Below are 16,983 nucleotides of genomic sequence, written 5' to 3'. Positions count from 1 at the left end.
TCATGGTTGTTATGAATTTTGTTTTTTATGATAATAATATTCTATTCCTTATTAGTCTTGTGCCCTTTTACTACAAAATGTCAGCTGACAGTTTCTTAAATAATTTTCCATGGTCAGACAAAATAAATGTGTTTAAAATGTATTAAATTTAGAAGATAATATAAATAATATTAGTCGAATAGAAAATTTCTCAAATCATGTAGATTAAAAAAATAATATATAAAAAACAGAAGCGCGCTTTTCCTGCGTGTTGACTTGGAAAGTGTATTAGAAGGAATGTTTGTATTTGGGAAATGTGGATAAGGGGTTCTCATGATTATTATTAATGTTGAATGTAAATATTTTTTCGTTGAATATTTACTCTTGCTAAAGGCAAAGGTATTACACCATACAGCCTTGACATAAACGAAGTTAGGAACGTGTTACGTTAAAGAAAATAAGTAAATGAATTCTTTGTTATAAATATTCCATTGTACAGTCGCTGGCCACAAAGCGTTATGGGAAGAAAAACATAAAACGAGTTTTTACTTTGTATCTTGTAATCGGACTAATATTATAAATGTTAAAGAAAGTATACCTATTTGACTCTTTCTTACTTTATAACGATTAACTACTGAAGTGATCGTATTTAAATTTGACATCTAGATATTCTGGGACTCGGAAACGGATATAGACATATCCCGGACCTACGTGAAAATATATTAGACGCGGATAGAGTTTCAGGGAATAGTAATTATTCTATAAGCTTTCCTATCATTTATAAAAATTGCGAAAAAGTAAGAGGAATTTTGGAGTTATTTAAGGACACAAATTACAATGCGACTTTTAAACTTGAACTTGTGTCAGACGCAATTTGAGAAATCTCAAGATGAAATATGTCAGCATTGAAGGCTGAATAGAAGTGAACTGTTCAAGATCATTAAAAAAACAATACAGTTCCAATGTCATGACTACGGAGATGAGCGAAGTATTGAAATTAAAAATTCGCTTTTAACTGTTATTAAAAACAACGTTTTCATTTTTTGTGCTATTAAAGAGAAATACTATTTTTTATGAAGTTACAAAAACAAAGCAACTCTAAGGGTTCTAGCTGTAAGTAGCAAAAGATCTATTAATCAGTGTACTATTTTGTAATCGAAGCTGACTTCATTATTATGTAAGTGATTATAATTATTATAAGCAAATAAAAATGTGTATGCTTAACGTTAAAATTGTTTTGAGATCGGGAATGTACATACAGAACATATTATAGTCATCTATCAATATTTTTGATGACGATCCATTGATTACGGATCCCTGAAAAAGTTTGAAACGCATTGTCCCGCATAGTGCAGCTTTCCCGCGTGCTATCGACCGTAGTGCGGGAAGCACGAGCCTTGCGCGCGCACTGACATAACTAGTGATGTGTCGCTGGTTTAATTATAGTGTATTTAACAAACAGACACAATATGTACATATTTAATATTAAAATATACAATTTTAAGTCAGATTATTATAAGAATAGAGTTGAAAATTATTTATAATTTGAAACACCCTGTTATTATACGATACATACGATATATGTGACGAAATATTAAACGGTGTCCATTTAAAATGCCCTAAACTAAAAAAGCTACGCAATTTTACATTTTTAAAATTTTATATCTTATGTGTTTATATTGTATGTCATGAAAATACATGTAAATATTATACAATTAAGCGAAACAGCACTGTCTGAATCATTATGAGATTTCCGCGAATATAGGCCCGATTGACTTCAAATTTGATATATTTTTTGGAAAAATCTAATTCAAGGAGATGAGAAACTTTATATGAATTCTACCCGTATGAAGTCGGAACGGACAATAAGTGATTAATATTATATTTGAATTTATTACGTAAGAAACACATGTAATTTAGCTTTTATGATGATGTTTGTTATTAAATATATCCATAAAAATAACTAAATAAAATCTAAATATTTTTTTTTTTTATTTATAATTAAGGGCAGGTCGTGCCGTCATTTCAACCGATCATGATGTGGTGTATAGGACCCATTATTAATATTGACTTTTATTCTATCTATTGAATTTGCATTAACATTAGTTACTAATAAATATAAAAATTAAAAATAAATATATAAAAAAAATATATCAAATAAAAAAATAGTAAATAAAAAAAGAAATAATTATCTATGTACTTAGTTACAATATCTATAAAAAATCTCAGTATTCATTGACATTAGTCAATGAGAACTGAGAGCTGGTATCAAACCAATTCAATGAGTAATATAGAAATGACTTGAACGTAATAGGAACCGTACTTCTGACCTCCCCGATCCAATACTTATCAAACGGTCCTTCCGATGCTTGAAATGTCTTGCAAGGTACTCTTTGATTCCCGCACTAATGATCTGCCCATTTTTATATGATACCAACCTCTTGCCATCGCTGCGGACTAGGTTAGAACTAGGCTCGCGAGCGTGGACGCTAAATAGTATGGGCTAGAGATAAACGGATGTTGTGTTAAGTGTGTTATGTATTAAGACGATCGGGTTTAAAATGTTAAAGATAAATCACTTTTTAATTGAAAGCATATGAGAACAAAGCTTAAGAATAAATCAAGCAATAAACGACTTTGTTGTCGAAAAAGTGATTCGATAATGTGGTAATTATCGGTTGTGTGGTGGAAATTAAGAGTAACACCGCGCGCGCTTTATCGATAAGACCTCACGCTAGCTGCGGCACAGATTGTGGCCAACTTGGAATAACTTACCCCGAAATTATGGAATCAAATTTAATAATATTATTAAAATTTGTGTAATTGTATTTTATAAATATTTATATTGACATATTTTAGTCGTATAAAATCTAATAACATTTGATAAAAGTACGTCTTTAATAATATATTTATTACTAAATACTATATCCATTTACGCGTTAAGTATCAAAAGGTGTATTTTGTTTTTATTTAAGTATAATGATTTGTATTTTAAGTTATTTAGAATAGTGTAATATCAGAAATAAAAGTAAGTATATATAGAAAAGTCTTTTGACTACAGAAAACTTTAGTATTAGAATATTGGTATTAGAGTCGAGGGAGTTTGTATTCAATAGTTGGTAGCACTGAAGTACTGTAACAGCGTCAGACGCCGCATGGCCGAGCGCGGCAAGCATCGCGTCGCGCCCGTCCCGGCGCCGACCAAAAAGCAGTACGCGTATGTACCGTGTCCGCGCTCGGAAGAAGTGGGTACCGAATTCGCTTTACAGCTGCTGAGAAGTCATCATCAGGAACCACCCACACCCGAGAAGCAACCAGGTAAGTTTGACAGTTCCAGTCACAATAAAGTTTAATGGCGGGAAAACTTTAAAAAAGTTTAGTTTGTTTTTACATTTAAACTTGTTTGCCATATAGACATACTCATATTATTTTCACCATTATTTTGGTACACAATATTCTATTCCATGCTAAAATTTCTTGTTCGAATTATTTTGACAGAATATTCGTGGCAATGGTTTTAAAAATAAAGTTTATATAAAATTAACAAAATAAGAATTAATTTTGGTTGTTCGTTAATATTTTTTAACCTAGCCATTTTAATTGTTAACGGACCAAGAGGTAAAGCGAAATGTTCGAAACATAACTGGGTCACAGATAAAAATGTGCATTTTTTATGAACTGTTTATTATTTATTCGAGTTCCACTCAAGTGTAGATTAATTTAAACGTCATTCATACGATTATTAATAAATTATTTGTAAAATTAATTAATAGTAATATTATTTAATTCGGTAGATATATTTTTATTCTATCGCAATTAAAATAAAATAAAAAAACAAAAGAACTCCATATTCAATATTATTAAACATACAAATAAATTATTATTGTAAAATAACTATTAGAGTTAAATTATATACCTATCTGTAATTTAGTCAAACTAAAACAAAATACATTTAAACACTGAAAATATCACAGCGCATCGAGTTAATTGACATGTTTTCATTCGGGAATACAATTAACGGTCAATTTCCGGTCAATCAAGTCAATTGCAAGGTAAATTTTGTAAGTTTTTCGGTGTACATACTCATAGACAAAATATATTGTATCATTCATTCATTTAATGATGGTCTACGTGTATATGGGGTCATAATCTTGATCTACAAAATAGTTTCTTACTAGAATCCCACTAATAGATCCTTATGATTTTTTCCCTAACTAGAGCAAATTAAATATTGTGCCTTCACGTGAAATTGCCAAAAAATAACTCTAATTGCAATTATACTCGGAAAAGAGTTTTTAACAACGAAAGTGTGAAGTCGCGAATATCAATTGCACTTTTGTCCCGTTTGCTAGTTTGATTAAAAACGGTCACATATTTGTGTTAATTAAATAAACTATATTTTGTATTAAAGTTTTTTTAGTTTACTTGTAATGTCAATATTTGAATATTCCAATATTTCAATGAAAATAAATGGTACGCTGTTTATAATTTTGCTCTTTTTTAAACTGCTGTTTTAATCAGATGTGTATAGTTAATAAACACATTTTATTGTTTCTATAAAGAAATATTAAGTTCTTTATTTACGATAATATCAAAATAATTTACAATATGTCACTACTGCGTTTCGTAGCAGTTCTGTAGAATTTGTGGTGGCTTTACAGTTAATTTGATCTTGTAAAAATAAGACTAGAAAGTGCTCCTACGTGTCTTCCAGAAAATGAGATTTTGTCCTGTAACTCTAACTTCACTATCTAGAAAAAATATGAACACGGAACCTCTGGACTAATAACCATTCAATAGTTTCGGTTTTTTATTATTTGGTTGATAGATTTTTTTAATGCTTTTCACTGTATAAACTTTAAGTATAATTTAAATAATTTTTTTAATTTATTAAATATTAACGAACAAACAAAAATTATGAGATCTTTGCCTATCTTTGATAAATATATTTTATAGCTTTAACAAATAATAACGAACAAACAAAATTATTTGTTAAAGCTATAAAATATATTTATCAAAGATAGGCAAAGATCTCATAAGAAAAAAATAAAATTAAATCTCATTTTATTCTATCAATACTCAGTCTAAATAATTTAAAGATATTTTTTAAATTTAAAAATTAATTTGTTCTATAGTAATAAATTAACTTATAAATAAATATACGTTCTGATATTGTTACTGTACTGAGTCAAGTTATACTCACGCAAAAACTTGGAAACAAAACGACTTCTTCCACTTAGTTGCGTTCGATTCTTTAACCTATAATATATACAACTTATATATTTAAAATATGCGTATTAAATTAACATCAACAAGATTTAAATATTTTATTTATGCATATCAAAATGTGGACAACATTTGTTTTTGTTCGAAACATTCAATAAAGAACTTATGTATGTGTAGTATAATCAGCAACGGAATTATTCATATTATATAGTAGTATAGCATGTATATAGTTTTATGTAATTTAGTTTGAACAGCTAGATACTATTAAGCATTCTGACACTGATGTAATAACATAAAATTTAAGTAAAATATCCAAAATAGCTACAGTTTCAGTCGAATTAAATGAGTTAATTTAAGTATTAGATACTTCGTGGCATGTGCCAGACATTGATAAAGTACATCCTTTGCTTTTACTATTTTTAAAATATTTTAAATTTTAATATCTTTGTTTAAAATACGCTATATCACTTATATATTAAATATTAAAACGTTAGGAAACTGTATATTTTAAAACCTATTAATAAAGTAGTGTATATTTTATCTTCAGAACAACCAATCCAATTGCATTATTAATCGTGTGGAGAATGTGTTGAAGAGATAATAAATTTACTTAATTTTAATTTACTTTACGTATTTACCTGACTCTAAAGAGTTTAATATTGAAGACGACGCCGTTCCTAAACTATGCTACAGATTAAGTAAATAGAACAACAATGAACTAATAAATGAGATGTTTTTGTGTAACGCTTCACTAAAAATAATTACTAAATCAATATACATATAACTTATACCAGAACAAACAGCGCGTTGGTTTTATTATACTAGAATATGGGTTTACACCTTTAAAAATAAAAAAAATAGACCGCTTACAATCTTCGATTTTTGGAATCATTGTTGCCCTCATCTAATAATAATTAGGTATATAACATTATTTCAGTAGTTATTACTAGTTTAATAGTCTAAAATAAATAACTTAATGTTCTAGTATTATTCTTTGGATTGCTGATTCCTTTCACTGTTTATTTTTTTTTAATCTGGATAGAACAAAACCTAACTAAGAATCACTTAAGGAAGCTTTTTTTATTTGCCATTCCTCCGTGCCAGCTCGTTCACAATTCATTTTCTTTATGTCTCGTAACAGCTTTAAATATGAAAAATGTCTTTTATCTTATTTAAAATGATACTAAATATAAGTAAATTGTAAGTTTGAATCATTAATTTATTAATATACTTAACGCAGCACGTATTAGAGTTATAATAAAAACGAAGTCTCCAATATAAATAGTAGCCGACGTGAAATTAAATATATCTAATATGTAATGAATATAAAGAATGTTAATAGAATAAAGTAATAAAGTTATATAAGATTATGGATACTATTTTTCTTTATAACTTTGCGCATTTATTCAAGATTTTTGCCGCATATATTTGTGGTGTCGATAGTATTAATTGTAGTATGTATTGTTGTAAGAATACTATGTGGATGTGTATATTTAAGCTCAATAAAATAATTACATACATGTTTAAAATGAACACAACACAAGTATTTTATATATAAAAGCAAATTATTCAAACGATACACAACATCACACAAACAAACAACACCAATTCCAATGCCGTCATAATTAAATACGCGCGTTTTGTTTAATAAAATAAATACTCTGTGGGTAGTTACCAAAATATTCTGTAATAATTAATAAAAATATTTAAGCTGTGATCTTCCGCGGTCGTTTGACATGAGTTGGCGCGAACGAGATCCATTAATCGTGACACAAATATGCTACGAACGTCTACAAGCATGAATGAGAGCAGCGTCACGCGAAAATAGCACTTACAATACGCACAATTGTTGCAGTCATTCATAAATGTATTATAAAATTATCTTTAGGTCATGTTATATTTGGAGAGATTAAGCGTGGGCGATATGTTGTACTGATGAGGCTATAATTTTAAGATTTCACCTTTCACGAAAACCAAAGCCTACAATAAACTATATAAATGTGCTGGTCTAAAGTTAAGCTTTCGGAGAGGTTTGAGTACGTGAAACAGTAAAAAATAACGATAAAATCGGCAATTTACTTATTACGTGATACGTATTCGCATCTGTTTTTGTCACGGAATAATTTTACTCATATGGTGTAATAAGCATTACCAGCTATTATTCTTAAAAAAATATCTCACCTGTCATCACACGTTACGTACTACAGCATAATATAATTAAATAGCTTTAGACGTTCGTCACACCGACATTTAGAGAAATATTTAAATTTAGTTGCAGAGTAAGAAGAATAAAAGTAATGATAATTTGTGTAGAGTAAAATCGTGACCCGACACGGTTACTATTTTTTATAAGTATAATCTTATTACCCCTTTTTAGAATATTCTAGAAAATCCAAATAAGAATAATGCCTCCTTGTTACGTATTTTACTATATTAACTTGACTTAGATAGACAATTGGTCAGTGACGCACTCGAAACGCTGTTAATATATATGGATGTATGCAATATTTTCAAAGTCTAAAGTCGGTAAAATTATACAAAAAAGTTCTGTGTAAGTATGTACAGAATGAGTCTCTTTTTTCGGTGAAAATAAATTCATACCTATGAGAGACCGAGAGTAAGTTAGGTATATATACTTATTACTTACGTTTGTTTTAACTGTTTTTTTTGGGACTTTTTAGCGTCAAAGCTAATTATCAGTCCTATCGTTCCCTTAATAACATTTTCACAACCTAATAATAATAACTTTATAATCACATCTTATTTTAAATTAAACTGGTAAATCATTTTTGCCATATCTGAATCAGGTATAGAAAGTGCGCTTTGATTTACTTTGTAATTTGAATTTTTGTGGCATGTTAGTAAACCATTTTATTGTTATTTTAAATATTAGATAAAATCTATCAGGAGACAAACTAATTTAATTGATTATCTTATATATATTCGTACATGTATATATACATTCATTTAACTAAAAATAAAGGCCAAATAATCTAACAGTTTGGAATTATTTTTATAGTTCAAGAAGAGAACATATTCTTTGTTACATAATGTTGATTAAATTTATAAAAATATTCAAAATTAACGATTATATTTATACAAATATCATCATTATTAAGAAAAGATATTTTTTTTCATTAATGTTATAAAATTATTGTTCCAACTATTACAATATTAACATCATTTAATGCGTTACTCTAAGGTCGAAACGGAGAGCAAGTCTGTGTGTATCAAGGCATTGTGATGAGTCGCAATGCAGATGTTTACCTTAATTTAGTTAAAACATTTATCATCTGTGAGATAGAAACCAGAAATTAATGTACGTATTAAACTTGGACGTGGTATTTATGTATAAACAAAACTAAATGAGAATTTACGGCAATAGTAGCGTTCAAAATGATTTTTGAGTCATTAAAATCAGAATTAAATTATTTTTTATTTCAGCAGGCACAGTGAGATTAAATGATTAAAAATGTAAAGCAACCTCTGCATCGGAATATAGATCCAAATGAGAAGAACCAGCTAGAAACTTAGTCCTTGGTCTTTTCTCATATTGGATTTCAAGTAGAAGTACGTTTCATGAATCCGATTCTCTGTCTCTTTTTTCCTCAATGAATATTAGAAAGAGTAACAAGTTTATCATTTATATATTGGCAGCGTCTTATGGCAGTTGGATGGATACTACTCACGTCTAAATATCATTTTATACTTTGAACTGCTTAAATATGTATATTATAATATGATATTTTTACTATGTTTGAGTGACGTATATTATATGTGTCATCATCATATATATTTTATTATCTTACAATACCTGCTAATTTATTCGGACAGAATTGGCAACTATTAAGTAATAATTTATGCTTTTTTATTTATTCGATGTTCATTGTTCGTCCTTTACTATTAATATAATTACAAATGTCATGTTATCTTTTAAAGTCTAGAAATACTTTAGAAAATTAAGAAGACAATATTTTTTAAGTTATCATGCACCGCTTGTTTGAATTGGCCGTATACTGAATTAAGTATACGCTCGCCGCCGAAACGCCGAAGATTCGGCGTGTTTGAGTGGCAAGGGAGTTTTTGATTCATGCATATTGTATACGCTATAGCGATGATTAAACAGGCCATCTACAACGAAAGGACCATAAAAGTTTGAAAAAACTATGGGGATGAGAATCAATAAACTCTTTGAAGACGGTTTGGACTGCCGCATCGTAGTTGAATTTTTTACCTTGTAAGAAGTTGTTCAAATTCCGGAAAAAATGGTAATCTGTTAGAGCAAGGTCCGAGGAGTACGTTGAATGTCGCAGACATTCCAATTATAGCTCATCTAACTTAGTGGTTATTTGTTGTGCAGTGTGTGGTTTTACGTTGTAGTGGCCTAGAGCGATTGACCAATTTCGGTTGCTTAGCAGCTAGTTCTTCCTTCATGGTTTACAGTTGCTGACAATAGATATCTGCCGTAATCGTTTGGCCAGATTTTAGAAAGCTCTAGTGAATGACACCAGCGCTAGTCCACCAAACACTCAATGGTATTTTTTTCTGAGTCAATTTTCGCTTAGGGCAGGATTTGGCTGGATCTCCAGGGATCAACTATTGCGACGAGCGCTTCCGATTATCGTACAGTATCCACTTTTCATCACAAGTAATGATTCGATTTATAATCCCATCATTATTGCGTCGGTTGAGCAAAGTAACACAGCAGTCGACGCGTGTTTGCAAGTTCGATTCACTCAATTCATGAGGTACCCATCGTTAAAGTTTTTTTACTTTACCGATTTGCTTCAAGTGGATTAATACAGTTTTATCAATTATCCTGAAGCCTGCATCAATTTCTGAAGAGCTTAGTGATGAATCCGCTTCCACAATAGCCTTAAATTCTTCATTTTCCACTTTAGTCTCCGGCTATCCACGTTCTGAAGGTCGAAATTTCCAGAACGAAAACGATGAAACCAAAAACGTACCGTGTTTTCTTTTGCGACACCAGCGCAGTACACATCAATAATCCTTCGAGCTGTTTCTGCAGCACTGGTGCCATGGTAGAACTCGTACTCGTAAATATACCGATATAAAATGTTCTCCAATGTGCGATAATAAGCAACGCCAAATAAAAAAATTATGAGGAAAAAGCGTATGAATGGCTATTTTCAAAATTTAAATGTACCAGCTAAATTAATTTATTTAAATCTAAATTTGGAATTCTTAATCAAAGTGGTAAGTACGCTGATTTCATATTGTAGGACCTAATATTTCAATTGTGTCATGTAAGGCTTTTTAAAGTAAAACATCTGCAAAACATGCTCCATTCCACTTGGCAACTGCAGTAACTTAAAAACCTCTTAGTAGAGCAAATTATTGAGATATAATATTGATTAATGCGTATAGACTAAAGAAAGAGAATTCAATGTTTCTTCCACAGATTAAACAACATTCAAGCAAAACACACAAGCACTTGGAGCGCTACAAAGCTACAACGGAAATAATTAAAGCGGTCAAGTGTGTGCCGGTCACAAGTCGTGGCTTGTTAGGCAAACCTCGGTCCGTTTTTTTTCTTCATATTTTCTTAGTTTTATATATTCTATTTTTAAATAGCCTGAAAAAAAGATTGTTTTTAAAGAAACTGGTGATTGCTCATATCGGAATTCGAATATAACTGTAATTGAAAAATTGAGACAAGCATAATGGATAAACTTGCACGTTTCAACACATATATTTTCTATAGTTACCTTCAATAAATAACAACAAAATAATACCAAAAACGTATTAAGCTCCTCGCCCATTTATATAAAAATATTAATTTATTTAAAATATAATTGTTTTGTATATAGTGGTCATCTTTTAAAAACTGCTCATAACTATTAATAGATAAGTGAATTATATGATCCTTGAAATAACGCAATAAAAATGTCGTTTGGGTTTGGTAAGACTTACGAGCATTATCATGAGTCTTATTCAATATGCGTGAAGACATCACATAATATAGCTTAGAATTTTTCATTTAAATTTTTAGTTCTATGAGAGCACATACATGGGATGAAAACTAAAACTACCACTAAATACTGCACTACGAAATAAGGTCTAGTTCTAGTATATTTTTACTCTGTTACAAAACTTCTACAGCACTCAACGTTGCGGATGTTACGCCTGTTCCATACAGATAAGCAAAATATATTATAAAATAAGCTTGTAAAGTTTGTAAAATGTTTATTAAACAATTTAAAACAATTTTAAGAAATTGTATATATTTTGTAGTGAGGTTGGTGGTATTTAAAAACAAGTTTATAGTAGATAACAAATTATAAAAAAAAATATTCAAACGTTTATTATTATCTAACCAATCTACGCACAATCTACTCAAATATATATACAAAAAAAACATTAGATTTGGCGGGAAAAAGTAAAATTAAAATTTTATAGTTTGTTTACTTGGTGGTAGGGCTTTGTGCAAGCCCGTTTGGGTAGGTAGATACCCACCCACTCATCAGATATTCTACCGCAAAATAACAATACACTGTATTGTTGTGTTCCGGTTAGAAGGGTGAGTGAGCCAATGTAATCACAAACACAAGGGACATAACATCTTAGTTCCCAAAGTTGGCGGCGCATAGGTGATGTAAGGAATGGTTAATATTTCTTACAGCGTCTTTGTCTATGGGTGGTGGTGTCCACTTACCATCAGGTGGCCCATATGATCGTCTGCCAACCAATGCCTTGAAAAAAAAAAGTTAATTTTCGCAACGTTACCAATCTGGGTTTCGGTGTAGTTGAAATTTTTTTGCTTGCTTATATTTTAAAAATGTCTGAGAAAAAATACTACAAGATAAACGTTACACGGAACGAAAGTCTTTTAGACAGATTGTCTTTAAGAAATTTTCTTTTATAAATTACAAATTACAATAAATCATATAAGTATTTTCAAGTGTCAAAAAAATAAATAAATATGTATTTAAAAACGGGTGTGACTTGAATACGTTTGTATTTAAATGATTTTAACAAATATACAATTTATATAAACTTTTCTAAATGTATTGTATCAATATAATTACTTCAGAATACCTTTATAATAATAATTATCACAAGACAATGCAGCTGTATTATGACAAAATATTTAATCGTAAAATATTTTTTATTTAAAAAATAATAATACCATGCATTACGGAAAATGTATTTAACGCTTAAATGCATTCTCATTAAAAGCTACAATCCCACATAAAATACCTCTGGGGTGCTCATACAAATGTCGCGATTAAACATTCAAGTTTAATCGTGACCTCTACACCATTCAGGCCACATATTGAAGATGCAGAGTGAATAAAAGCGAATGTATGCTATACAGTACGATATGAAGCTATGGAAACACAAAAATGCGTTTTGTCGTTACATTTTTTACATTTATTTGCTGCTCACTTACTTTTATTCGGCAGAATGGTTACAATAATTACTTTCAAAGGCAATGGTCACAGATAATTAATTATGCTCGTGGTCAGTGTGGGATAGATATTTTTAAGGTCACATTAATGTGTTTTTATTTAAGTAAGCATTCGTTGTGTTTGTTTTATCGTTTAAATACTTTGCGATTATTCGAATTTTTGACTTAAAAAATAACAATCGAATCCTCTGATAATAATTAACGCAGAGGTAAATGCACATTCAGATCAACGTTTTAAGCGGCAGTTAGCGCGATATCGCTTTAAAATACGACCTTTACTTAAATCCGCATTGTGGATTCGCTGCTTCGTTAGGCTCTAGGGTATAGCTAGATGACTCTTCACTTCAACTATTTTAAAAGAATTAATACATTCGCAAGTTTTATCTCCATTGTATTTTGTGTTAAAGCGAAGAACGAAGGTAATGGATCTGCAATAAAAATAGAATAGGTCGAAATATTATAAAAGGTTTTTAAAAATAGACTGAAATAAAAAAGGTTATATTTTATTCTGCCGGAAGAACACGGCATATTTATATGAACAAGAATATATACCAACGAGGTTTAATGTATATTGCAGATATAATAGAGGACATACTAACAATATATACACACAGTATATTAGAGGTGTAATTTAAACTCGTTAACAGGTGTATAACAGGTGTTAAATCTCTTATCATCGTTTCGAATCTTCTAGTAGCGGAACGTGTTCACAATAGCTTAAAACTGGTTGAAAACTCGGATATTTTTATAAATAAAAATGTGTATATGTGCAATTTTAAGGTACTAAAAAAGTTATATTTAGTCTGAAATAGAACTAGGAAAGTGTTCTATATTTAAAAAATATATAGGTTCAATTTGTCTACGAAAGTGTAATTTTTAAACTAAACGCTTATTAATTATGATATTTAAAACGCGAAACGAGTTTAAGTACAACTCAATGACGAAGCTCAGTGGCGGATGTTAATTAGTTTCGGTTTGCTCCCACCACTATTTAAAATAGGGCTTAAATATAAATCGTGTCTAATGGTTTATGAAATTTAATTACGACAAATATCACAAATTCAATGGGAAGTTACACTTAAATAAATTAATTTTAAATTTGGGAATTATTATTTTAAATAAAAACTATCAATTAATAATGGTAACATTCATTTATATTAGAAAATAACTTAGATAAACTATAAAAAATATTTTGTAGAGAACAATGTTGCTTATGAATAGTTAGTTAAATTTTAAACGGTTGCTTTCCGGTAATAAAATTCGGAAACCATATACAACAAAACATCTAGACCAAGCCAAACACCTGTAGGTGCATACAATTATACTAAATGTATGCCTCATTACTTAACGGCTTTCCATGCGATGTGAAAGTTGCGGGTTCGAACTGGATATAATACTTTGTATTTACAATCGAATGGACAGGTATGTAGTAGACCTCGGCTAAGCGCGCGTTTTAGGGGTTGGTTGTCAGGTGTAACGTAAATAAAAGTAGCCTATATCTAACTCGGTTGAGTGGATATGCCGTGAAAGAACAGTGAAAAAACAGACAGATGGATAGAATGACGGACAGACAGATATAGAGTTATTTTTAATATAATATTAGTAAAGATGATGCTTATATTTCAGTACACAAAATGCGTTTTAATCAGCTAAGTTAAATGATGTATAGAAGTTGTATCATTTTGACTGCATTATATTCAATCTATAATAATAACAGCGATTATCATAATACATTTCATAGAAAAATATACATAACTTTCAAACATATTATGTACAATGTAAATATTGTAAATTTAAATATTACGGTGTATGTAACATCAAATATCATGTTACCAAACACACAGCAACTGATGACATGGACAACACATGAATGCGGTTGATAAATCGATTTTTATAATCGATCAACCGCATTGTGAACGGTAAGTTTAAATTCTGATGTAATTACCAGAGGATATACCTTTAAATAATGTTTATACATTAGGTTAATTGGGTTTTACGTAATTGTGTTTTAGCGAATTTGGCAGGGATTGAGTTCGGGTAATGTACCATCCAGTTTCGAAATGCTCATTGAACGTGATGGTAGATTAAACGGGAAATATATTAAGTATACTTGCCACACATTACTTATAATTTTGTTGTTTAATCACAGCAGAAGAATGGTTCAAGGCGTGGCTGGCGATATGAAGTTCTAGGATCAAGATGATCTTTAAGGCTATTGTCATCCCTACTACTATTAAGACAACCGTTATGAGAAAATGAAGAGAAAATTTTAATATTAGTAATTCCTTCAACAGCATAAAATTGGCACTAAATAAAAAAACATAAATCTATCTGGTATTATATTTACTTACTTTGTACTATAACTTATTTATTTACTGTGGTACATAAAACACATTTTTTTTTATAATACTACTTGAATATATTTAATTCATATAACAAATTTAAAGTATTTCCAAAAATAAATCTTTCAAAGCCAACCTGAAGGATATTTGAGAAATTCTTTGTGTCTTTATAACGAACTAGGTCGCAGATCCCGAGGGGAATGTGAATGACTTCCTGTTTATAAAATTATTATAAAAAAAGTAAATCAAAAAGCGAAAATTATTACATTTTAATTTTTATAAAATGGATAAACGAACGCGTAACCATCACCTACATATATACATTGGCGCCGTAAGAAGTATAAACCATTCCTTATAACATCAATGCACCAACCAACCATGGGAACTAAGATGTTATATTCCTTGTGTCTGTAGTCACACTCGCTCACTTACTCTTCCAAAACGGAACACATCAATACTGAGTATTTATGTTCAGTAAAAGAATGTGTGATCAGTGTGTACTTCCCGTACTTACCCAGGTGCACAAAGCCATTTCGAAGCAAATTAATTATTATTATTTCAGTAATAGCGAAAACATGGACTCGTATTTACGAGTATGGCATATACTCGTATATACCTCTGTAAGATATGTATGATTATTAGGATGAGAAATTCTGAGCTTAAACTATTTGCTGCATTGAAGGCTGAAGATGTTGTGGATATAAACTAATTATAACGAAAGGCAAGGCAGACTGACAAAACCTATTGGGTTGGGATCATCACCCAGAGACTTGGCACTGTCAGAAATATTAACATCGTAATCAAGGGAACTTAGATATTATAAATTAAACGTCAATTATATTAAATGTTACTACTTCATTGAATAAAAAAATTGAGAAGACTTAAGTAAATTCCTAAACGTCAATTTAAAAACTCTTGATTGTCGTTCTGCGTGATTCTCTCGATTCTCTCGGGTTTTCGTTATTACGTTTTTTGCTACGAAAAATTCTGAACGGTAAAAATGCGGCGTCAAAGAAAATCTAACCTTAGTATTTAAATAAAATATCATAAAATATATGTGGAAGTTAAAGGGATAATAATTACTTGTTTTATTCTACGTTTTACTCGAAATTTATGCTATGGTTTAAGTTTTATTTAGATGTAAAGCTTAACCTATAGCACACAAACCGTCACCCCAACCATTTTACCCAACCGAGGGGTGAATTTCCTTTCCCGGGACTGAATCTATTTCCATACAAAATTTCATCCAAATCGGTTTAAGCTTGAAGAGGTAACAGACAGCGTTACTTTCGTATTTATATATTATTTTATAGGACGCATATGATTTAGCATAACTCACATTTTTATCGATAGCATATTTGTTATAGAAAGGAGATTTTAATTTATCAGTAATTAGTTTTTAATTTATAAATAATTATTTACGATGATTTAAGGAATAAATAAATAAATATTGGACAACATCACGTACATTATTATTCTGATCCTAATGTGAGTACCTGAAGTACTTGTGTTATGGAAAATCAGAAATAACGACGGTACCACAAAAACCCAGACATAATACAACATAGAAAACTAATGAAGTTTTTTTACTTCGACTCGGCCTTATTGTGTTATATTGATTATTTTGATAGAAACAGTGGCAAACATTGTATCGAACGCGAGAAACTTCTTAAACGTAGTTTCCGATTTCGCAAAGTAAATATGTACATCCGTCTCGGGCAAGGTGTTCGCTTCTATAATGAAATACTTCAAATACTTTTGCCGAATAATACATTTAAATCACACGTTCAGAAACATTAATAGGTAATATACCTATTCAACAAAAAGTATTGTATAACTAGATAACAATGAAAGCTTGTAGCAGTTGTTGATTTCAGTTCAGTTCATACATAGTATATATAACATATCCATGTAATTTAATTGGTTGAAATGAGTAACTATCGGTTATTCCGGCTTGTTCTTTCACCGGTTCCGGAATCGGTGAAAGAACAGGCATCGAAATTA

At 30.0% G+C, this 16,983-nt stretch overlaps 1 protein-coding gene across 1 annotated transcript in view; it reads left to right on the top strand.

Annotated features, from left to right (window-relative positions):
- The first annotated feature begins 3,134 nt into the window (after positions 1–3,134).
- Positions 3,135–16,983, top strand: part of LOC125066693 — a 93,514-nt gene continuing 79,665 nt past the window's right edge. The window contains exon 1 of the mRNA XM_047674914.1: positions 3,135–3,297. Within this exon, the coding sequence (XP_047530870.1) occupies positions 3,135–3,297 (163 nt within the window). The remainder of the gene's footprint in view (positions 3,298–16,983) is intronic.

The sequence above is a fragment of the Vanessa atalanta genome, chromosome 10, assembly GCF_905147765.1.
Source record: "Vanessa atalanta chromosome 10, ilVanAtal1.2, whole genome shotgun sequence".
In the NCBI taxonomy this organism is placed as follows: domain Eukaryota; kingdom Metazoa; phylum Arthropoda; class Insecta; order Lepidoptera; family Nymphalidae; genus Vanessa; species Vanessa atalanta.
This window is presented reverse-complemented; position numbering and strand designations above follow the sequence as displayed.